General features: G+C 42.7%; 1 protein-coding gene across 8 annotated transcripts in view; it reads left to right on the forward strand.

Moving 5' to 3' along the window:
• TANC1 (tetratricopeptide repeat, ankyrin repeat and coiled-coil containing 1) overlaps positions 1-23,281 on the forward strand; it is a 213,214-nt gene extending 189,933 nt beyond the window's left edge. For all 8 annotated transcript variants that reach the window (XM_014575373.4, XM_075933446.2, XM_075933448.2 and 5 more), the window contains 8 exons: positions 1,454-1,587; positions 4,783-4,906; positions 5,888-6,063; positions 13,970-14,102; positions 16,216-16,307; positions 18,184-18,330; positions 19,681-19,781; positions 20,459-23,281. In XM_014575373.4, the coding sequence (XP_014430859.3) occupies positions 1,454-1,587; positions 4,783-4,906; positions 5,888-6,063; positions 13,970-14,102; positions 16,216-16,307; positions 18,184-18,330; positions 19,681-19,781; positions 20,459-21,884 (2,333 nt within the window). In that variant the 3' untranslated portion in view covers positions 21,885-23,281. The remainder of the gene's footprint in view (positions 1-1,453; positions 1,588-4,782; positions 4,907-5,887; positions 6,064-13,969; positions 14,103-16,215; positions 16,308-18,183; positions 18,331-19,680; positions 19,782-20,458) is intronic.
• Positions 23,282-23,356: the final 75 nt, after the last annotated feature.

Here is a 23,356-nt window from a genome sequence, read left to right on the forward strand (position 1 = left end):
TTCCATTTGAAAATTATTTTAATAAAAGAAGCAGGGCTCGCCGAACCATGGTGAGCCCCGCTCGCCAGCGATCTGTGCATGCGCAGATCATTCTGTGCATGTGCAGATCGCCCAAACCCAGCTCTTCCAGGTTGCAATCTACTCGCCATGGGCAAGTAGATTGCATTATTTGTCGAGCCCTGAAAAGAAGAGAAATCTATTGTTCTTTAACTGAGAAACTGAACAAAGTGTATTTTTATGCTGGACTTAGATAGAAACAGTATATGTGGTGGTGAATAATTTGCTGGCGTTAGGTGGTTAGCGATGAAGCACTATTTTCAGAACAGTGTTGACATTGCGGGTGATTCTGGTACAGAGTATTCAACAACAACAAAATCTGTTAATTTCAAGCTCCATTTAAAACACACAACAAAGCTTATGTGTGCCAAATGGAAGAGAACAAAATCATGATGGGAAAATATTTTGTTTTCAAGCTTCAAAGAGTGTCATAGTGGAAGTGAAAAAGCATAACAAATCATGGGAAAAGATGATTGAGTTGTTTAAATGATAGCCTGACTGAAAACTATTCTTTTTAAAGTCAGGATGCTGAGAGAGCTTACAAACACTTTAGTTCCCTGTAGATAGAAATTATCTGCCTCAGTATAAGCCATTAACAATGCATGCACATGTACACTGATGCTTACTTTATCTATGACTGTCATAAAATTTCTAACAATAGTTTTATAATTATGCTGCCTGTACTCATATACCATCATGTTGTTAGGATAATCAATCACAAACGCAGGGGCATGAGCCCCCAGAATGTTTTAATATAGTGCCAAATTGCTGTTCAGTGCATCTGTTTATTTGGGTTCTGTGCATAGACCAGCCAAAACTCTAATGAGCTCCTACCACATGAATATCAGTTCAAAGTTGCAAGAAGGTTACAATTGTGTTGAAGCTTGATTTCTCACAGTGGGCCTTGTTCTTCTGGGTAGCGGTAGCTCCCCTCTCCCCCAACCACAGCCAGCCCCGGCCTCTTGTACCCCCACCACAGCCCCTCCCCCCCACCCCCCCGGGTGCTGGAGAAAGGACGGGGCGGTGGAGGCTGCAGTCTCTCGACCGCCGTAGAAGTGCTGGTGCTAAGCCAGCTGCAGTAGCTAGGGCTCTCCCCTGGGGAAGGATGAGGAGGGCCAGCCAGGCTGGGGCTGCAGTGCCCAGGCTAGGAGTAGATGGGGCTTGTTCCTGAAGATGCCTTTATAAATATAGGGATGGGAGAACAAAAAACAAACAAACAAAAATCTGAAACTCTAAATAATTGAACCCAGAGAAAACTTGATCAGAAAGCTGTGAATATTGCAGAGAGGTATTTTTAGTTGTAAAACTTGTTCTTTTTTCTTCCATAAGAGGCTGCATTTACCAAAACTAAAATATGTTTTGTCAATGAAAAATCATATCTTTTGACTTTCTTTAGCTCTTACTGCTGCTGCAGGGAGAGGGAAATTGGAAGTATGCGAGTTACTGCTTGAACATGGAGCTGTTATGACAAGATCCAACAGGAGGGGAATTCCTCCACTTTTCTGCGCAGTGCGGCAGGGACATTGGCAGGTGTGACACATGCTCATGAATAAAATGAATGATTATGGGAGATGTTTTCTGAATTTTAACATTCTTTCTCCATCTTTATACACGTAATAAATTGGTGCAAGTTTTCAGAGGTACTTCCAAATTAGTACCCAAGAAAAATCCCACCACTTGAGTTATTTAAGATAGGACAAAGCATTTGAGATTACCACATCATTCTGAACTAAAAAATTGTGCTTCCTAAACTGGGAGCAGAGCAGAATGAGAGCTGATATGCCAGTTCTGTACTAATGGAAGATCAGCCTATTATGGGGGCATTCTCCCATGGCTATTATAGAATCATAAAACACTAGAACTGGAAGGGATCTTGAGATGTCATCAAGTCCAGTCCCCTGCCCTCACGGCAGGACCAAGCACCATCTAGACCATCCCTGATAGATGTCTGTCTAACCTGGTCTTAAATATCTCCAGAGATGGAGATTCCATAACCTCCCTAGGCAATTTATTCCAGTGCTTAACTACCCTGTTAGGAAGTTTTTCCTAAGTTTGAACCCAAATCTCCCTTGCTGCAGCTTAAGCCCATTGCTTCTTGTCCTATCTTCAGAGGCCAAGGAGAACAATTTTTCTCCCTCTTCTTTGTGACATACTTTTAGATACTTGAAAACTGCTATCATGTTCCCTCTCTGTCTTCTCCTTTCCAAACTAAACAAGCACAATTCTTTCAGTCTTCCCTCATAGCTCATGTCTTCTAGATCTTTATTCTAAAGCAGAGACTCAACATGTCTGTCTCCTAAATCCAGCTCCACCTCAGTCCAAGTGTATACATTTTTAATACCGTATTTTCCGGCGTATAAGGCGACTGGGCGTATAAGACGACCCCGTAATTTTTTAGTTAAAAGATAGGGTTTCGTCTTATACCCCAGCGCCCCTCTGCCTCCTTTGCTCCCGGTGTCCCTAGTCTGCTGGAGACAGTCCCCAGGAGACCAGAGGCACCGGGAGCAAAGCCGCAGCAGCGGCGGGGTCCCGCGCCTCTGAGGCTTTGCCAGAGCAAAGCCTCAGAAGCGCAGCACCGCGCCGCTGCTTCAGCTTTGCTCCCGGTGCCTCTGGTCTGCTGGGGACCGTCTCCAGCAGACCAGGGACACCGGGAGCAAAGCCTCTGAGGACGCCCCCACAGCGGGACAGCCCCGGCACGCCTGGGCTGCCCCGCCGCTGGAGCCTCTCTGCGGCTTTGCAAGGCCTCGGGGGAAGCCGGCGGGGGGACATCCCAGGCGCGCCTGGGCTGTCCCCCCTGCCGGAGCCCCTCCGAGGCTTTGCAAAGCCACGGAGGGGCCCTGCCGCCTGTATAACCAGCGTATAAGACGACCCCCGATTTTTGGGGGATGTTTTTTAACATCAAAAGTCGTCTTGTACGCCGGTATATACGGTATATAAGGCAACACCTCCATCCTGTTTACTCTATCTTTCCTGAGTAAGCTGTACCCTTCTATACCAAAATTCCAATTGTGTGTATTATCACACCAAGTCTCTGTGAAACCAACAATGTCATAATTGTGTTAGTTTATTAGCACTTCAAGTTCTTCCTGCTTATTACCTATACTCCTTGCATTTGTATATAGGTATCTAAGATACTGATTTGATTTTGCCTCCCAGTTCTGCCTTGTCCCTTCTTTTTCTCAGCTGTTATAGCCCATGCTCCCTACCTTTTTCAATCCAACTCTCAGGTCTCCCATGTTCTTCACTTACCTGTGGGCTTTGGTCACCTGCCCCGGTTGAAACTAGTTTAAAGCTCTCCCTGCTAGGTTAGCCAGTCTGCATCCAAATATGGTCTTCTCCTACCCCATCCCTCCTTAGCAGTTATTCTTGAAATATCATCCCATGGTCAAGGAAGCCAAAGCCCTCCTGGCGACACCATCTTCGCAGCCAGGCATTCACCTCCAGGATGCACCTACCTCTGCCTGGGCCCCTACCTTTGATGGGAAGGACTGAAGAGAATACCACCTGTGCTCCAAACTCCTTCACCCGTATTCCCAGAGCCCTGTAGTCACTCTTGATCTGCTCAATGTCACACCTTGCAGTATCATTAGTGCCCACATGGATGAGTAGCATGGGGTAGTAGTCAGAGGGCCGGGTAATCCTCGACAATGCCTCCATAACGTCTCGGATATGGGCCCCCAGCAGGCAGCATACCTTCTGAGATGACATGTCAGGGTGACAGATGGCTGCCTCTGTCCCCCTCAGAAGAGAGTCTCCGACCACCATTACCCCACGTTTCCTCTTTGCAGTGGTGGCAGCAGACCTCCCAACCTTCGGGATACATGGTTTCACCTCTTTTAGTGTTAGGGGGTGATTCCTTATTTCCCAGATCCAGAACAGTTCAACGGTTCCCCAGTGCCATTGTGGGAGGGTTGGGAGTAGGGGTGGAATACTGCCTGCTGCCAGAAGTGACCAGCTGCCAGTGTCCCCCCGAGCCATTTCCTCCTTCACCAGTGGTGTGTCAGCAGTCTTTTGTAGTAGGACAGCTTCCTCGGCCTCCACTGTCTCCACATGAATACTCTCCAGGAATTGCTCATGGATTCAGATACTCCTCAGCCTACCCACCTCCTCCTGTAGCTCTCCCACCTGCTTCCTGAGAGCTACCATCAGCAGGCACCTTTCACATTGGATGGTCCCCCCAGACTGGATTTCAGTAAGTGGAAATTGCAAGCCATAGTCCCTGCAAAACTACATCAGGATCTGGGTAGAGGCATCCATGATCAAGTGGTTTGTCTGGCTAAAGGCACAGGCAGAGAAGACAGAAACAGTGCTGGCAAACGTGTTGTGGGTCTTCCTAACCATATTAGGACTCCCTCTTAAACTTGCCTGTCTGCAGCCCCCTGTCCGCTTCACTTCCTTGGTCACTCTGCTTCTGGGTTTTAAAGCATGCTCGCATAAGTCAGGCCTACCCCCTCATTAGCCACATAGGGAAAGGCTGATCCTGAAGATCAGCCTATTATGGGGGTATCTCCTATGGCTTGCTATACTTGGTGGTGTGTTGCAACATGATGCAAAGCATGAGAACGCAAAGGAGAATCCTTGGTTTAGAACTGAAAACTGTTGAAGTTTTAAATTAATTATGAATGAATCAGAGTGAATATAAATAACACATTATGCATCCCATTACTAAAGTGCATTTCTAAAAATTAAATCTGCTTACCTAGGTTTAAATTAATATATTTTCAGATTGCTAAACTTCTGTTAGAGAATGGAACTGATGTGAATTCAAGTGACAAGCAAGGCAGGACACCACTTATGGTGGCTTCTTGTGAAGGACACTTGAGCACTGTGGAATTTCTACTTTCGAAAGGTAAAATCAGTAATTGTACAACTGCATGAGGGATTTTTCTGTATAATTATTTATAGGTACACAAGCCAGACAGTTTTTCAGCATAAAGTATTTTGATAGTTTTCGATCATATCTTATTTACATACAGTATGCTAGACTATACAGGCAGTCCCCGGGTTACGTACAAGATAGGGACTGTAGGTTTGTTCTTAAGTTGAATCTATATGCAAGTCGGAACTGGCGTCCAGATTCAGCCGCTGCTGAAACTGACCGCCAGTTCTGACTTACATACAGATTCAACTTAAGAACCCCAAGTGTCCCCAAGTCAGCTGCTGCTGAAACTGATCAGCGGCTGATTCCAGGAAGCCCGGGGCAGAGCAACTCTGCCTCGGGCTTCCTGTAGTCAGCGCTGGTCAGTTTCAGCAGCAGCTGACTTGGGGACGGCTGGGGCAGAGCAGCTGGGGTGCTGCTGGGTTGCTCCAGTAGCGCCGCTGCTGCGGCTTTGCTCCCGGTGTCCCTGGTCTGCTGGGGACCGTCTCCAGCAGACCAGGGACACCGGGAGCAAAGCCACAGCCGCGGCGCGGTCCCGCGCCTCTGAGGCTTTGCCAGAGCACAGCCTCAGAAGCGCGGGAACCCGCCGCTGCTGCGGCTTTGCTCCCAGTGCCCCTGGTCTGCTGGAGACGGTCCCCAGCAGACCAGGGGCACCGGGAGCAGCTTTTCTCGCCCCGGAGGTCAAGGTGGCGGGACCGCTGCCTGCGAGCTCCGGGGCGAGAAAGCCCCGTTCATAAGTGCGGATCCGACATAAGTCAGATCCGCGTAAGTCGGGGACTGCCTGTACAATAATATTTATTTTATTGTAGTTTTGAGGGGATTAGAGGAAATAGAAGGGGGATTACTCATATATTTTGAAGTTCTCATCAATTTTTGGTTTTGATTTTAATAATTTTATAAGTTAAATATGGAACTTTAATGTAAAGAAAATCTACATGTATTTTATTTCAGATGCATCCATTTCATCCCTGGATAAAGAGGGGCTGACAGCACTGAGTTGGGCCTGCCTGAAGGGCCATAAGGGAGTGGTTCAGTATTTGGTTGAAAATGGTGCAACAATAGATCAGGTGGACAAGAATGGACGAACACCTTTGGATCTGGCAGCTTTTTATGGAGACTCTGATATAGTAAGTAAAATTAATTGTACAAAATCTTCCAAATCATTTTATCTAATTTGTATTTATTGCACCTCACCAAGAAGCAGTAGATAGGCTGACAGAAGAGTTTTTTCGTTGACCTAGGACTGTCTATACTGGGTGTTAGGTCAGCATAGCTCCACCTGTCAGGGTATGTTTCTTTTCACATCCCTGAGAGAGGTAGCTTTGTCAGTATATATTTTCATTTTAGACAAGTACTAAGTCATGTGAGGAAAGCATCCCCATCTGTACCTCTGTCTTTGGACAGATCCAGTGCACTTTAAACCTTGGTTGAAGGCTTCCCCTAAGAAAGAGAAGCTTTTGGAGACTTCTTGGAAGATTCCAGAAAGAGGATTCACATTTTAAGGAACCATGTTCGAAAAGACCCAGGTCCCTTGTAAGATGCATGGTCTTGGAAGCATTGACTTCTTGACTACAGTAGAGGCAAAGGACTCCTTCTCTGGTTGTGATGGGCAACGTATCTTGCATATAAATATCATCAAGCAGGGAGGAGCAAAGTCTCCCTCCCTGTGTGCCGAAACCATGAAGCTATGAAAATTTCAACTGTCTACCTCCCATATAGTCAGAACATGGTAGCCGATATTCTCAGCAGATGTTTCTCCCAGAACTATAAATGGGAGCAATAACCTTAGATTCTTCCAAAGGTGGAGGTCTTCTAGATGTGGATTTCTTTGTTCTCTGCAGAAACAAAATGTGCTCTCTCTTTTACTCAAACAAGGTTATAGGCCACCACTCTGTGGAAGACACCCTTTTTCTGTCCAGATTTCCTTCAGTCTTATTACTAAGGGTGCTTAACAAAATTAGACAGTTGTCCATGTAGTACTAACCTGGCCAAGACAGGTTTGGTATCTTTATCTATTTCACTTGTGTGTCCAACTATTACTCATGCTTCTGTCCACTGCACATCTCCTCTCCCAGGACGTGGATTGTGTGTTTCACTCCAACCTAGGGGTTTTCGGCTTCAGGGCATGGTTCCTCCATGGTTCAGAAGGGGTTAGTTATGCAAAGTGAAGTAGATGCTACTGAACAGTAGAAGGAGGTCAACTCACATTATTTGTCTGCAGAAATGGAAAAGATTTTTCCATTGGTGGTGTCATTGCCGTGGTCTTCTGTCTGAATCTGTGCTTCTCTCAGTCATTCTGGATCTAAAGAAATCAAGATGGTTCATTAGTACAATAAAGATGCATTTGGCAGCAGTACCAACTTTTTGTGCCCTAGCAGAAGGGTTCTCCATATTTACTTGACCTGTGTCATCTAAGGTTTATTAAAGATTTGGAGGAAACTCTGTCCCCAGATTAGAGAACCCATTCCCACCTGGGACCTCGAGCACTCTGCATAGAGGCCATAGCTCTTTGGAACTGGTGCCTGAAATACAACACAGTCACTGCAGTGCATCTTCCAGGCACCCTGAATGCAACGGCAGATGCACCCAGCAGAGTCCTCCTGGCCGAACACGAGTGGCAAATGAACCCACACATATTGGCAGACATCTACCGCCGATGGGGTCACCCTACCATAGACTTATTTGCCTTGCAGTCCAACAGCCAGTGCCCCCTATCCAGGGCAGGAATAGGCAAGAGATCAGTTGGGGATGGATGCCTTTCTCATCTCATGGACATCTCACCTATTCTACGTGTTTCCTCCGATTTCCCTATTGAACAGGGTAATTCACAGGATAAGGAGGAACAGGGACAGTCAGACGTGCTCCCTCCAGAGAGCATAATGGCATACTCAGCCAGAGCCATGGCTATCTCATAAGAATGGCCATACTGGGCCAGACCAAAGGGCCATCCAGCCCAGTACCCTATCTGCCGACAGTGGCCAATACCAGGTGTCCCAGAAGGAATGAATTGAACAGGTAATGATCAAGCGATCTCTCTGCTGCCATCCATCTCCACCTTCTGACAAACAGAGGCTAGGGACACCGTTCCTTAGCCATACTGGCTAATAGCCATGGCTCGACAAATCATTAAATGATTTCAGCCAGTTGCCCTGTTCAACGGCAGGCGTGCACATGTGCAATGCAGGTCTTATTCATGCGCAGTGCGGGGCTGGGGAGCAGATTTCGACACTGTTTGTCAAGCCCTGCTAATAGCCATTAATGGATTTAACCTCCATGAATTTATCTAGTTCTCTTGTAAGCCCTATTATAATCCTAACCTTCACAACCTCCTCAGGCAAGGAGTTCCCCAGATTGACCGTGTGCTGTGTGAAGAAGAACTTACTTTTATTTGTTTTAAATCTTCTGCCCATTAGTTTCATTTGGTGTCCCCTAGTTCTTATATTATGGGAACAAGTAAATAACTTTTCCTTATTCACTTTCCCCACACCAGTCATGATTTTATAGACCTCTATCATATCCCCCCTTAGTCTCTTCTTTTGCAAGCTGAAAAGTCCTAGTCTCTTTAATCTCTCCTCATATGGGACCCGTTCCAAACCCCTAATCATTTTAGTTGTCCTTCTTTGAACCTTTTCTAATGCCAGTATATCTTTTTTGAGATGAGCAGACCACATGTGTATGCAGTATTCAAGATGTGGGCATACCATGGATTTATATAAGGGCAATAAGATATTCTCCGTCTTATTCTCTATCCCTTTTTTAATGATTCCTAACATCCTGTTTGCTTTTTTGACTGCCGCTGCACACTGCGTGGACGTCTTCAGAGAACTATCCATGATGACTCCAAGATCTCTTTCCTGATTAATTGTAGCTTAATTAGCCCCTGTCATATTATTTGTATAGTTGGGATTATTTTTTCCAATGTGCACTACTTTACATTTATCCACATTAAATTTCATTTGTCATTTTGTTGCCCGATCACTTAGTTTTGTGAGATCTTTTTTGAGTTCTTCACAGTCTGCTTTGGTCTTAACTATCTGAGCAGTTTAGTATTGTCTGCAGACTTTGCCATCTCACTGTTTACCCCCTTTCTCCAGATCATTTATGAATAAGTTGTATGGGATTGGGCATATTCAACATATTCAACCTCGATAGCATTCCTCCGTAAAGTACCCATAAGAGACAACTGTGCAGCTGCCACATGGTCCTCTGACCATACATTTGCAAATCACTATGCACTTATGGAGGGACCTCTTTCCAAACTGAAACTTTCCACTGCTTTTTTGCCAGATCCAAAGTCCCTACCTCCCTAAAGGGAAATTGCTTTGTAGTCACCTAACGAGGAGCACCCATGGGGACATCTTTCTCGAAGAAGAAGATGAAGATGATACTTATCTCGATAGTAACTGGCGTTCTTCGAGATGAGTGTCCCTGTGGGTGCTCCACAACCCTTCCTTCCTCCCCTCGGCTTCAGGATACTGGCCTTCCCGAGCCATGGTTTCGGAGTAGAGAAGGAATTGAGGAATAGAAGGGAGGACTTGTGCATGCATGATGCCTTGTTTTCTTTACTGCAGCATCATACTGCTCCAGTGATAAGTGATATAGAAATTAATATATATTACTAATTAAGTTTTTTTATGTAGTGCAAAAATCCTATTTCTGTGGTCATAAAAAATTGAAGCATATAATTAAACATGAACATTTTAAATAATCCATGTTTAAGTTAATGTTACGTACAAATAGCCTGTACATTCTTCTTTATTGTATTTGTACTCCATTCTCCCCCAAGTGCCTCAGAACAAATTCTGGTACTATAGTTTCACACCTGTCATGTTAATGTCACAACATACTGTGATATGTTATCAAAACCTGTGCTAATTATCCTGAAGTCCATATGGTCTGTGCAGGGCTCCTCTGTAATTTTCAACTCACTTTATAATCTTGGACACTAGCAGCCATATTTGTATCTGGAAGTTCATGATGTGAATAAATGGGAGACTGGGAATGTAGTGTTGGCCTTACACTATATATGTATGTATATATTCTACTGATATGACAATAGAAAAAAAATTATTGTTTATCACTAAAGTTAGGAATGTGGCTATCACCTTCTCCCTCACTTCCCTTCTGGGTTCAAAAGACAAAAAACGGATTTAACTGATTTTAGAGACTGACTTTATTTCTTATTTGAGAAATGTCTCTGTGGGTGCTCCACAGCAGCTGTCGGTGTATCCTAACACCATCACCAGAGTTTTCAGAGGAGTGCCTAGGGTGCATGCACTCCTCCCCCCCCCCTTTCAGTTCGTTCTTACCATCCCCGGCTTGAGATGGAGCTCAGCAGTGGTCTTCAACTCACCATCATTAAATCCTGTAAATAAGTAGCTCGTTTTAGTTTTTTCTTTCTTTGTTGACTGTCCATTCAATACAAGTTCTCTCTCTTAAAAAAAGAAAACAAAAAACACTTTCTCCCATGAAGTTTTTTTCCTATCTGTTGTTGGATAATCTTAAATTTCAGTTAACTATGGTGGGTTCTTAAGGTTTTAAACCTTGCTCTAACTGCAATGACACCATGCCTGAAATGTGTTAGAAGCCTGGGGGAATCTCATGTTCAGCAAGATTGCCACCATTGCACCAAATGGAAAGCACGAACCTGCAGAGAGAAAGATCTCTGCCTCAAAATGATCATGCTGTTGAAATCCTAGTACCTATCCTCTCACCCAGGTACTGAGCTGGCTGAACACCCCCAAACTGATAAAGGGAAGAAGTCTCCCAGGAAACATGTCTCATCCATGCTTTGTAAGGCTCAGTCACCCAAACGGCGCACAAGAATGAAATCAGCACTGAGAGCTGAGAGAGCACCATGTCTGAGTACCTATGATGCATTGAGCATTTCTGGCCCCGACCATAATACTAACAAGCACAGTGCACACAGAACCTGTGCTGAGGCAACAGGCCTGAGTATCCCTGCCTCACATAGCTCAGGAACCAACACAGTACCAAGTGATCATGACTCCACCATGTCAGTGCAGAGAACTATCGACATGGCACCGTGAAAACCATCCACACCGGATGCCAGCACCACAGTAACATCTGTTGGCACCATATCCACCGCAGCACTGGTGCAAATCTCAGCACCGGCAACAACAACGCTGGCATTGGTACCGGATATGATGCAGACAATAATGTCGCCATCTACCCTGCCACCGAGGTACCTGCATCAGAGGGACTTACTTGTCTCCTCCACATTCAATTCTCCTTTCCTCAGTACCAATACTTCACCCAGTACAACAGTACCAAAACACTGCATGTTGCCTACTGAACTATCTAGCGACAATGATGATGATGGAGTGAACTTTCTCACTACAGCGGTCACCTGGCACCGAGATCCATACAATCTGCTCATGCCAGTTTGAGACCCTCCCCTCCCCCCCAGGCAGGGATATCTCACCATAGGGACCACATCCGTGGCTGCCACCAGCCTTGCCATATTTGACATACTGGCATTACTGGAGACCATGGGCCTATGATTATAGAAAGAAGCATATAATGAAGTGTAACATACAACCTGCTCCCTCCCCATCTCCACAATCACCACAACAAATGGAAGAGGTGGTGCAGGAACCACAGTCCTGGCAATCAGGACCTGAACGTCCACCTGTTGACCAAGACACTTTCCATCCCTGTAACAGGGATCCCTTTCCTGACTCCAGAACCCTCTGTAACCCTCACTACAGATGCTTCCCTCAAGCGATAGGGAGCGCACATGGCAAACACAACAATTCAGGGTCTTTGGTCCCCAGCAGAGAGGACTCTTTACGTAAAGATTCTAGAGCTCAGAGACATCAGACATGCATGCCACCATTTTCTTTCAGCATTGTCAGACAAACATGTAAGAGTCTACACCGACAACATCACATGCATGTTTTATATAAACAGGTAGAGTGGTGCATGCACCCATGCTCTCTATACAGAGGCTATTGCCCTCTGGAACTGGTGCCTCAAACACGGAATTACTATAAGTGCCTGCTACCTTCCGGGTATATTCTCAACACCACCGCATATGCTCTCAGCAGAGCCTTACCTCAAGAACACGAGTGGCAGATGGATAACAGCATACTGTCAACAATCTTTCATCATTGGGACTATCCTCTAATAGACTTTTTGCCATAATCAACAACAAAAAGTGCTCCCTCTTTTGCTCCAGAATGGGCATAGGCAAAGAATCTATGGGGTATTCTTGGTATTCAACTGGAGCCACTATCTGCTCTACGCTGCCCCCACCTTACTTCTCCCCAACAAAACCATGCACAAAATAAGAATGAATAGAGGAAGGGTCATTCTTATAGCTCCTTTCTGGCCCAGGCAGCCATGGTTCCCCTTCCTCAGCAGGATGGCTATATTTCCCTAATCACATTACTGCAGAATCCAGTCCTGCTATACCAACCAGGGCTCCAAATTCAACATCCCAGCTTATCCAGGTGACACCTAAAAGCCTGGTACCTACATGGTTCTCAGGGATAAACTATAATGCTCCAAACAGAATATGCTACTACATAGCAGAGCCAAGTCCACTTGAGAAACGTATTCCCACAAATGGGCACGATTTGTCCACTGGGCCACATCACGAAGCATCCCACTCAAAGCAGCACCATTACCTACCATCCTCAAATATTTCCTCTATTTCAAACAACCTCATCTGTCAGTGAGTTCAGTCCTATTCTGTCTGGCAATGATTACAACCTTCCACATCAAAATCGACAGCACTACCATATTTGCCTACCCAATGACAAAACAGTTCCTCAAAGGTCTCCAGGCCCTATACCCTGACGTAGCTCCAACAACTGATCCATGGGATTTGCACTTAGTCCTCAATGCACTCACCAAATAGCCACATGCTCCCTACTTTACCTATCAATGAAGACTGCCTTGTTAGTGGTTATTACCTCGGACAGGATGTTGGAGAAATAGCAGCACTGATGGCTGACTCTCCCCGCCCCCCCACACTTATCTTTTTTAAGGATAATGTAACTCTCCATATGCAGCCCAAATTTCTGCCCAAGATATGGTCTTCCTTCCATCTACATCATATCATTCACCTTCCTGTATTTTCCCCTAAGCCCCATGCTAATCAGTTTGAAGCAAAAAATGCAAGCACTTGATATCACAGGGTGCTATCCTTTTACATACATAGAACAAGATCCTTCAGATCTTCACCAAAACTCTGTTTCATTAGTGGAACGTAATAAGGGAAAGTTTATATCGTCCCACAGCCTCTCTCGTAGGATTTTGGACTCCATCAGATTCTGTTATGAACACAACCAAATAAAGCCACCTATCAAAATACACACAAACTCCACCAGAGCAGTGGCCGTATCAGTGGCTTATTTTCGAAAGGTTCCCATTGTAGACACATATGCAGCAGCCACATGGGCCTCCAAACAGACATTTGCCAAACACTATGCATTTTTTCAAGGCACTCTATCAACAACCGAAGTGGCCAAGACTGTGTTAGCTACAGCGTACTTACCGTATCTGAAGTCCCTACCTCCACACATTGCTCTGTAGTCAGGCGCTGTGGAACATCCACAGGGATGGATGTCTTTCACTTAAGAGGAGGAGGTTACTTACTTGAGCAGTAACTGATGTTCTTCGAGATGAGTGTCCCTGTGGGAGCTCCGCTCCTTTCCCTTCTTCTCCTCTACTTCAAAAATCTTACGCAGGCTGGGTTTCTGGGTAGAGAAGGAACTGAAATAAGGGGGGCCAGGCATGCACGGTTATGATGTGTGGGATCTGTGCGCTGTGGGTGCTGTGCATGCCCCCACCTTCCCCAGCACAGCTGTGAAAACTATGATCAATGGCACTTGGATGCACCAACATCCACAGAGATGCTCATCTCGAAGAACGTCAGTTACTGCTAAGGTGAGTAACCTCCTCTAAACAGCAACTCCAAGTAGGATTAGGAAGTGGCTTCACTATTCTGCCTTTCATGCTGAAAAGAATTTTTAAAGGTTTTATCCACTCTCCTCTCTTTTCTAGGTGCAGTATTTAGTAGAGAAGGGTGCAGTGATTGAACACGTAGACCACAGTGGAATGCGTCCATTGGACAGAGCAATTGGATGTCGAAATACTTCAGTAGTGGTCACTTTACTTAGAAAAGGTGCCAAATTAGGTTAGTAAGCCCATTCTGTATCGTCAAATGAAAATTTTTGTTTGTGTTGTTTTTGTTTAGAAAGGAAAGAATTGAATGTCTGCTCTAGTACAATAATTGCCATGTTTATTACACAGATTTTCAGAGTCAATCACATTCCTTCAGAATGGAAGGCTATAAAACACATTATGTACAAAAAATTACTTTAAAAGAACTCTATTTAGGTTGCAAAATCAAGCATGCCAAAGTTCAAAAATGCCAGTTTTATGGTTACCCATGCAACCTTAATTATGTCTCCTTGTGCATTGAATGCTGCAGGTGTCCTGTGAAACAGTGAATAGTCAATTAAAAAGATTGAATCAACATGCTGATGTGTTGGGGGTGGGAGTGGGGGGTGGATTACTGTTATGTGGTCAACCCTGTTTCTGCTATTTCTAAATTTTTGAATGCATGACTTTGCAACCTTAAGAATATTCCTTTACTGTAGATTTTTATATTGAACTTTCTAGAGTTTATAAAAGGAAAAAGGTTAACAGAAATTCTATGGTGTCCAACTGCAACCACCCCTGTCATCAACAGGGTTCAAACCTTGAACTCTTAACACCGCAAGACAGATTGAGTCTCTCAAACTTCAGAATATAAACATGTGCTCTCCTCTCTCCCTTGGTTCCTTTACCTCTTCCCCTGGAATTGGAGCGAGTTCTGTTGCCACCTGGTGCCCCTTGAGGAGCTGTAGAGGAGAAAGAGCCTCTATGGCTAGGTGTGGGATCCAGGGGCAGCTCATGGTAGAGAGGAGACCAGAACTGGTTTGCTGTCTCCTTCTGCCACATGGGCATGGGCCACAAACTAGATACCACTCAATGCATGTGCTCTGACAACTCCTTGCAAACAAGAGAAGGAGATGGTGATTTTTTTTTTTATCTTAGCAAAAGCTGCCATAGTATGTTATAGACATTTATGTAGCATGAGGGCAAAATTATGATACCCGATACCAAAATTATGCTGCAAACAAGGGAGGTGTGAGAATTTCTCAAAGAAAGAATCACAAGAATAATTTGTAAAGGAAGCTATTAAGGAACTTAAATATAGTGGTTGTTACGAGAGCAAGCGGGGAGGAAGCAGGCGCTGGTGCTGGGAGAGAGCTGGCTTAAAAGCCGGTTCTCCCCAGCACTGTATCCACAGTGGGCAAAGGCGAAGCAGGAACCAGGTATGAGCCAGGAATTGGTTGATTCCTGGCTCGCACCCAGTCTCAGATCCTGCGCCTCTTAAACATTTAAAAAGCAGAAGCATGGTGGAATGGGGGACCTGGTGCGAGCTGGGAATCAGCTGTCCTGGCTCATGCAGCGTGCACTCTGGTGTGCACCAGCCTTTTAAATGTATTAAGAGCTGACAGGCTCTTAATACTTTTAAAAAGCAGAGGTGCCGCATCTGCGACTGGGTCTGAGCCGGAACAGCTGATTCCCAGCTTGTGCTTGTCACTCCCCGTGCTTCTGGTTTTTTAAATGTATTAAGAGCTGGCAGGCTCTTAATACATTTAAAATGCAGAGGCGCAGTGTCTGAGACTGGGCGCAAACTAGGAATCAGCTGAACCAGTCCCTGCTACACCTCTGCCTCTCTCCTCCCCTTCCCACAGAGACGGTGTTGGGGGGCTCATGCTCCCTACCCTTGCTGCCTGGGATCCAACCCCACTATGGATTTGCCTTTTAAATGTATTAAGGCTGAAGCCTTAAAAGGCTGAAGCACAGAGTGGGGGATCTGGCTCTTAATACATCCAAAAGAAAGTGCTGCAGCAGTGTTAGCTTCCGGGGCTGGGAGCTAACCCTGATGCAGCTCCACCGCTTATTGACTACTCAACTAGTTGATGAGTTGATTCAACTAAATTTAACATCCCTATTAAGCTCATGCTTCAATGCTTCCCTGAAGTGGACCCTAAAACAGGGTAAACACACTTTGAACCATTAATGCCAGGCTGGTGTGTGTATAAACATTTCTAGAATGATTCATCACTTGCATAATATCCACTGAAGTCAACTGAACTTTTTGAATGTAAAACTATGTTGGAAACAAGCCCCTAAGGTTTTTTTAGTAATAGCAGAAATGTCCTTTGAAAAATATTTAATGTCTTAACTTGCAGGAAATGCAGCGTGGGCAATGGCCACTTCTAAACCTGATATTCTAATTATTCTACTACAGAAGTTGATGGAAGAAGGAAACATAATGTACAAAGTAGGTAGATTCTTATTTTCATTGCTAACTGAATGTTGTTGTTAGGGTGCTATTACTGAAAGGTAGGCAATGATTGTCTATTAAAACATCTGCTGTTTTGTCTTGAAGAAACTATTGATAACTATATGCAACCCTCTTCCCTCATGTTGTGGGGCAGAGGAGCCAAGGAGCTTTGAGAGCAAATAGCTTTACCTATGGCTACATCTAGACTACGAGCCTCTTTCAAAAGAGAGCGTCTAGACTACAAGCAGATTTTTAAAAAAAGCAAGCCGCTATTTCGAAAGAGAGGTTAGACGCTCTCTTTTGAAAAAGCACAGTTTGCATTCAATAGCGCCTTTTTTCAAAAGAGTATTTCCGAAAAAAGGCGTTATTCCTGATAAAATGAGGTTTACCGTGATCAAAAACACTGCCACATTCTTTCAATTTACTTTCAAAATAAAGTGGCTGCAATCTAGACGCAGGGGAAGTCTTTTCGAAAAAAGGCCATTTTTTTCAAAAAATCCCTATAGTCTAGACACGTCCTATGAGAGAGAGAGATTGGGAACACACAGATCTTGGACATAGTGGATGAGAGGATTTGACTTGGATTTTCTTTACTATCGATCAAGTTTTTCACTGAAATATTGGTAACATTTAGTTATTCCTTATGATGTCAGGAAGCTTATTTTGATGCTATCTTACTGAATTAGGTATGAAAAAGGTACATAAAGCATAGCGTTTTGTTAGGATACTTCTTTCCATGTTTATTTAAATGTGAATTGAGCAAACCTTTGATGTTTGATAAATGTTTTTCCTCTGGTGATGTACTGCTTCACAAGTATTCAGTTGGAAGTGTCTTAAGTAGTGTGACATGCTTTCTGTGTCTAGTTCATGCAATGTAGCATCCAGAGGTATTATGTGGGCATCACTCAAAGGCCATTTTAGCCATGGGATTTGAAATGCAGTGGATAGGTATCCTAGTCCTATTAGTTACCTGTAGGCCTAATTTATAAAGAGACACACCAAGAGAGAACTTATAACAAATTTATCATTTAGACTAATGCAAAGTTCAAAGCAAATGTTAATTAAATCAATAAATGAATTATAAAATATTTATAAAAAAGATTTAATTTTATTAACTAAAACAATTGCTAGCTGTTACCTAAATTCTGCTTATTAAGTGTTGGCAACACTTTCTCACAGATATTTAGCTTTCCACAGAGGTGTTCTCTGAATGTCTTTTGGATTCTTGTAGCATTTACATATATTTCCTTTGACATTTTTTAGTAGTTAGAGAAGAATAGCTTCAGTTTTCAATCTCTCTTCGATAGGTCAGGATGTCTCCACCTCCCTGCCCTCCTGCAATTCCTTCCCTCCACTATCTAGCAAACCACACAGCAACAAAACACCTTCATCATTTGACTTACAGCTCTAAAAGAATTTGTGTGTGGTGGTAGAATCTACATCTGTATGTTGCTCTGAATATAGGGTGTTCTTCCTCTGAGTTTATTTTGAGATTTTACAGAGAAGTACCACCCCCAATAAAAGTTGTGGCTTAAAGGCATCATTTCGTTTGTAGTTTTGCTGTTTATGCTTTTAAACCAATTGTTCAATTATCTTCTGTAAAACTATTCCACATCAGATGTCAAACCAAGAAATGGTATTATCAACTAAACCTTGCATGTCTGAAGAATTCTGCTTTGGAACTAGTGTTACATAATTTAAATGTAAATATTTGAATATCCCTGTTTTCGAAAAAAAATTATTTGTAAATACAGTATATAAAAAATTTGATTCCATTTGAAGAACATCTGTTCAGCAAGTGTCAAATAGAAATAATTAATATTAATGCATTTACAAATCAGACTTCTAAAGCTCTTGTATTCTAAACATGTAGAAAGGGAAGATGAAGGAAGCAGCTCAGCGATATCAGTATGCCTTAAGAAAGTTTCCTCGGGAAGGGTTTGGAGAAGAAATTAAAGCTTTTAATGAACTCAGAGTTTCCTTGTATTTGAACCTGTCACGGTGTCGCAGAAAAACAAATGTAAGTTCTTATTGATCTGTTGCTCACATATTTAGAGCATTAGAAGCTTGAACTCCATAAATATATAGAAAGATAGTATGCTGCACCATGGTGCTCTTGTGATTCTTACTGCTCCTGCTGTGCTAAAGGAGGGGCAGAGAAATCTGCCATTGGGAGGATGTCCAGAAAACACACATGGTACTAGCATGAAGTGAGGGACAAGGGAAGAGGGGAAAACCATGTAGGCAGGTAGATTACCTGTTAGTCTTGAAGTGATTGCAAACTAGCATAATGGGTCACTGCACTTGTAACTGGTTGGATCCCTTCCTTCTGAATCTCTAGTACTAGCAAATTCCGTATCCACAGCTATTTCAGCCATCATCTACTGATTTTGAGCTCTCTGTTGCCACAACCAATTGGACTCCTCACAAAATAAGGATATACTCAGAATGAGTAAGGACTTGTCTACATGGGCAAAATTGGCCATCTTAACTATTACAGAATGACTGCCCTGCTTTTATTCCAGAATAAGGGGACTACAGACAGGTCTATACTGTGGGCCAGATCAACGGGTCAGTGATTGATCCAGTGAGAGCTGATTTATTGTGTCTGATATAGACACAACAAATAGACGTCCAGTCGCTCTCCTGCTATCTCCAGTATTTGATCTCAACGAGAAATGCAAAGGAAGTTGATGGGATAGCATCTCCCATCGACATGCCTCTGCAAAGACACCCTAGTAAGTAGATCTAAGTACGTTGACTTTAGCTACACTATTCATGTAGCTGACATTGCGTAACTTAGATCGATCTTCTCCCACGTACACACCACTGACCCAGTATGTAGACATGCCCAAAAAGAGAATAGTTATTCTAGAATAGGTATGCCAAACGATTTCCAGTTGGAGACAAGCCGTAGGAGTGGCAGAATAAGGTCCATCTTGCTCTTTTTTTTTAACCTTCAACTTTCCTTTTGCCAATTTAAATAGTACTGTATTAGGGATGTAACCAGTAAAGCAGTGATGCTTTCCGGGTGATGCTTACTGGTAACCAGCAACCCAGCAGAGCTGGAGCAGCTCCCTGCCCACAGTGCGGTGGGCTCAGTCCAGCCTAACTAAAGCAGCCCATGTCAGTCGGCCTGGCTGAGCCTGAGCAGCCCCCTCCCATGGGATCCCAGTTAAGTGATTAACCATCACATTTTAACCAGTTACTTGATGAAACGGGATTTTCTATCTCTATACTGTATGAAGTGGGTAGGCTACAGGAGCTCTCGAGATTAGTTGCAGATGTGACCAGAAACAAAGTGCTTGTAATATTTTAAAAATATCTATATGTAATTGTATACATTAAAATATAATTGTTATTAAATTAGGACTTTGGCATGGCGGAAGAGTTTGCTACCAAGGCACTTGATCTGAAACCTAAATCCTATGAAGCCTATTATGCAAGAGCAAGAGCCAAGAGAAACAGCAGGTACTGTCTATGACTTTGTCTTTACATGTAGATCTTTGTTTCATAATATTTTTAAACAACTGATTTACAGGTCAGTTTAAGGTGCTGTAGGTGTGTATATTTGAAAACTCTTTTTTGTCTCCTTTTCTGTTTGTTTATTAACTCTCTACAAAATTAATAACCACAGAGTTAATGCATGTGAATGGTGCCAGATAGCTAGTATACACAGTTGTTTCTGGAATTCCTGGTGAAACTTGTTTAAATAATGATGGGCGGAGTGAGTAAATGCCCAGTTTTGGCATCCATCTTTTTATAAATGACTGTAAATAAAGCTGCTGATGTGTCCAGTGCTGCCTACTTGTTAACAGCTTTTGCCTTCCTAAAGGGTTTCTGATCCTCTAATGGGATGGAGCGGGAATTATATGGTACCTGGTCTCTTTTTTCCTCATTCCTAAGATGCCCTTTGAGTATTGAGGATTCCCTAATTTCCTGTCAACACCACATCAAGCAGCATATACTGATTAAAAGACAACAGATCACCCAGTACACCTCTCTTATTACCTATCAGGGCAGCCCTTTGATTATAGTAGAGGTATAATTGCCCAAAATTGTAATAAATTATTTTTTCTTTCAGAGGGACAGTGTTGGCATGGGGCACTTTTGGAACAGTTTACTCTTATTTTTTTGTCTTTACACAGACAGTTTATTGCAGCTCTTGCTGACCTACGTGAAGCCATAAAATTGTGCCCCGGTAATCAAGAAATCAAGAGGCTCCTGGCTAGAGTAGAAGAGGAGTGCAAACAGTTTCAGAGAACACAACAACAAAAGCAGCAGTGTCCAAAGCCATCTCAGCATAATGACTCTGAGAATGAGGAAGAGGTTCTTGTCCTAGGACTGAATGATCATTTCAGTCCTGAAGAAACAGAAGAATTTCCACGCCATGATGACTCTCCATCTTCACAGAGGCAGACAACTTTGTCCCAGACAACTTCTCCCTACAGCAGAACCCTGCAAGAAGGCCTTCAACAGAAAGCCAGACCCATTTCCCCTCAGAAAAAAAATGGGAGTAAATATCTGAGAGAACCAGGAGTGATTATGCAACCAACAAAGCAAGCACAGATTGTGAAAACTAATCAGCATTTGAATTCTGTTCAGCCTGGATCAAGAACTGGAACTACACTGTGTAGTGCAAAGACACAGTCCTCTTTTCAGCATCTTCCACAAAGTGCTATGCCACTCCGACACACTGGAAATCTACCTAATAAAAGTCAGCAGTTAGATGGGCCGAACACTTTATCATCTGGAAGCATTCCCACAGATTCCAGCTCTGGACTGCACAATGAAAGATTAGCATCCAACCAATGTCCCCAATTACTGCATAGTGAGAGTCTCTCAGCTCACTCTTTCACAAGCAAGGCCAAAACCACAGATAGGTTTACTGTCCGTGTACCTTCAGTCATGGAGAAAGCAGCTCCAATTCAAATGAATTGCAGTGAAGCAAAACAGCAAGGCTCTGTAACTACTGGAATCTCTTATGGCTGTCCATCTAGCAGCATGATCATTTCCAGATCAACAAGTAGTTTAACTTCAACCAGCAGCTTTTCAGATAGTAAGAAAGGATTAGAGCCAGATGTTCAAATAAAGGAAAACAAAATTAGTCAAGTTCAGAGTGGCACGACTGAACATAGACCTCGGAACACACCATTTATGGGGATCATGGATAAGACAGCAAGGTTCCAGCAGCAGAGTAATCAAAGCAATCGTACTTGGCATTGTCAAGCATCTGAAGAGGTACTAGCAAATACTTCTGGTGGGTTAGTTCAATCTTCAAACTGTGAGCAGTTATCTGCCAGACAGACAGGTGGATATAGTAATCAAACTAAAAGTTCCTCTCCTGCGATTGCCCCAGGAGAAAATATGCAAAATGGAATGCAGCCTAAAGAACTTGAGGAGCTCACGTACCAAATGTCTGCCCACTGTCAAGAGAGCAGGACTTCTAAAACTATTCCCCATTTGTATCCAGATGCTATACCTAAACAGCAGTCTTATGTTAATAAGGAAGGTCAACTAAGTCTTGTCACTTCTGCAAAACCAAAGCGATCTTTCATAGAGTCTAATGTATGAATAATGCTATTTTGTATAATAATAATAAGCTGGTTGTGAACTTAGCACACTACAGCATATTGATGACTTATGTTAATTACTAATATAGGGCTGTTTCCTCATAGAATATTATTTCTGCATAACATATTGATTATCATCTGGCCACTTTTCTAATTTTGAGTAGGTTATCCATGTTGGCCAGTATTATTCATAGAAATATGGGAAACAACCACTTTCTTAAGAAGCTATACATGGAAACCATTGTGGAAACAAGAATGTTAACTGGCATGTCAAACTGAACTAGAAATGATTGACACATGCATTTACATGGTTAGCTAAGATTGTGAATGCACTGAATTGGGATCTTTAAAGAGGAAAAATAATTTATTTCTTATTATATTCCATCCTTATTGTAAAATTTGGTTATAACATTTTCCTCCTATAGGGGTCTTTAATCTTGGCATCTAGTTGTATTAAATCTCATCATTTGAATAATAATTATAAACTATAACTAAGTACTCTTTTTAGTACTTAAAATGCTTGACTCCAACAATATTATGAGTGTGAAATACACAGTATGTAATATCCAGATCTGTAAATGACTGTGTTCTGATCACAGAGCTATAGTGTTACTTCATTAGTTTTCTAGGTGGATTTAATTGGGTTGCATGATGTAAATTTAGGAACTATAAGTGACTTGTATATGGGTAAACGTTAAGCAGCTATGTTTTGACATGTAAATATGTTATTTTTATTACTACAAGAAACAAAGTAAAATTCAGTAAATTACAGCAACAGATTTGCATGCATTTTTAAAAAAGCTTCAACCATACTGGCTATTGCACTGAATACTATTATATTATGGCATGTTAACAGTATACCAGTAACCGCACTTTATATAGTTTACCTAAAACACCTTTCAGGTGCTACCTTAATACAAAATTATGTACTGTACATTCACAAAGAACAAGTACAGAAATGAAATACTTTATAAAAACATTTTATAGGAAGTCGGATGTATTATTTTGAGGATATGAAGATTTGAGGAAAAGGGTAGGTGTGCATTTGCTTTATAGGATGGGGTTGAAAATTTTTTCAGAGCTTGGGGGAAAAAAGTTCTATATTTGGAAGAATGTTTTCAGAATGAATAGTTATAATGACATTCCTGTGTGTAATAAAGGTTTGTGTTGTACGAGTTAGAATTTTCAACTTTTATTCCCATGAAGAGTATGTACATACATTGTAAAAACAGCCTTACACATTTTTCAAAATTCCTTCAGAAATTGCATTATTACACCATCGCTTATTTATTGTTTACTGTTTCTTTGATATTTGTACAAGATTTGTTCTCTTCTTTTGTAGTTCTTTTTTTGCACTGCTACTGTATTTTTCCTTATGAAATAAAGACTATTAATATAGTTATGGGTTGAGAGGTGAACTCTTACTTTGGATATTGTGTATTTTTATAAAATCACTGACAAATACACACAAAT

This window comes from Pelodiscus sinensis, chromosome 7 (assembly GCF_052426305.1).
Source record: "Pelodiscus sinensis isolate ZL-2025 chromosome 7, ASM5242630v1, whole genome shotgun sequence".
Classification (NCBI taxonomy): Eukaryota; Metazoa; Chordata; order Testudines; family Trionychidae; genus Pelodiscus; species Pelodiscus sinensis.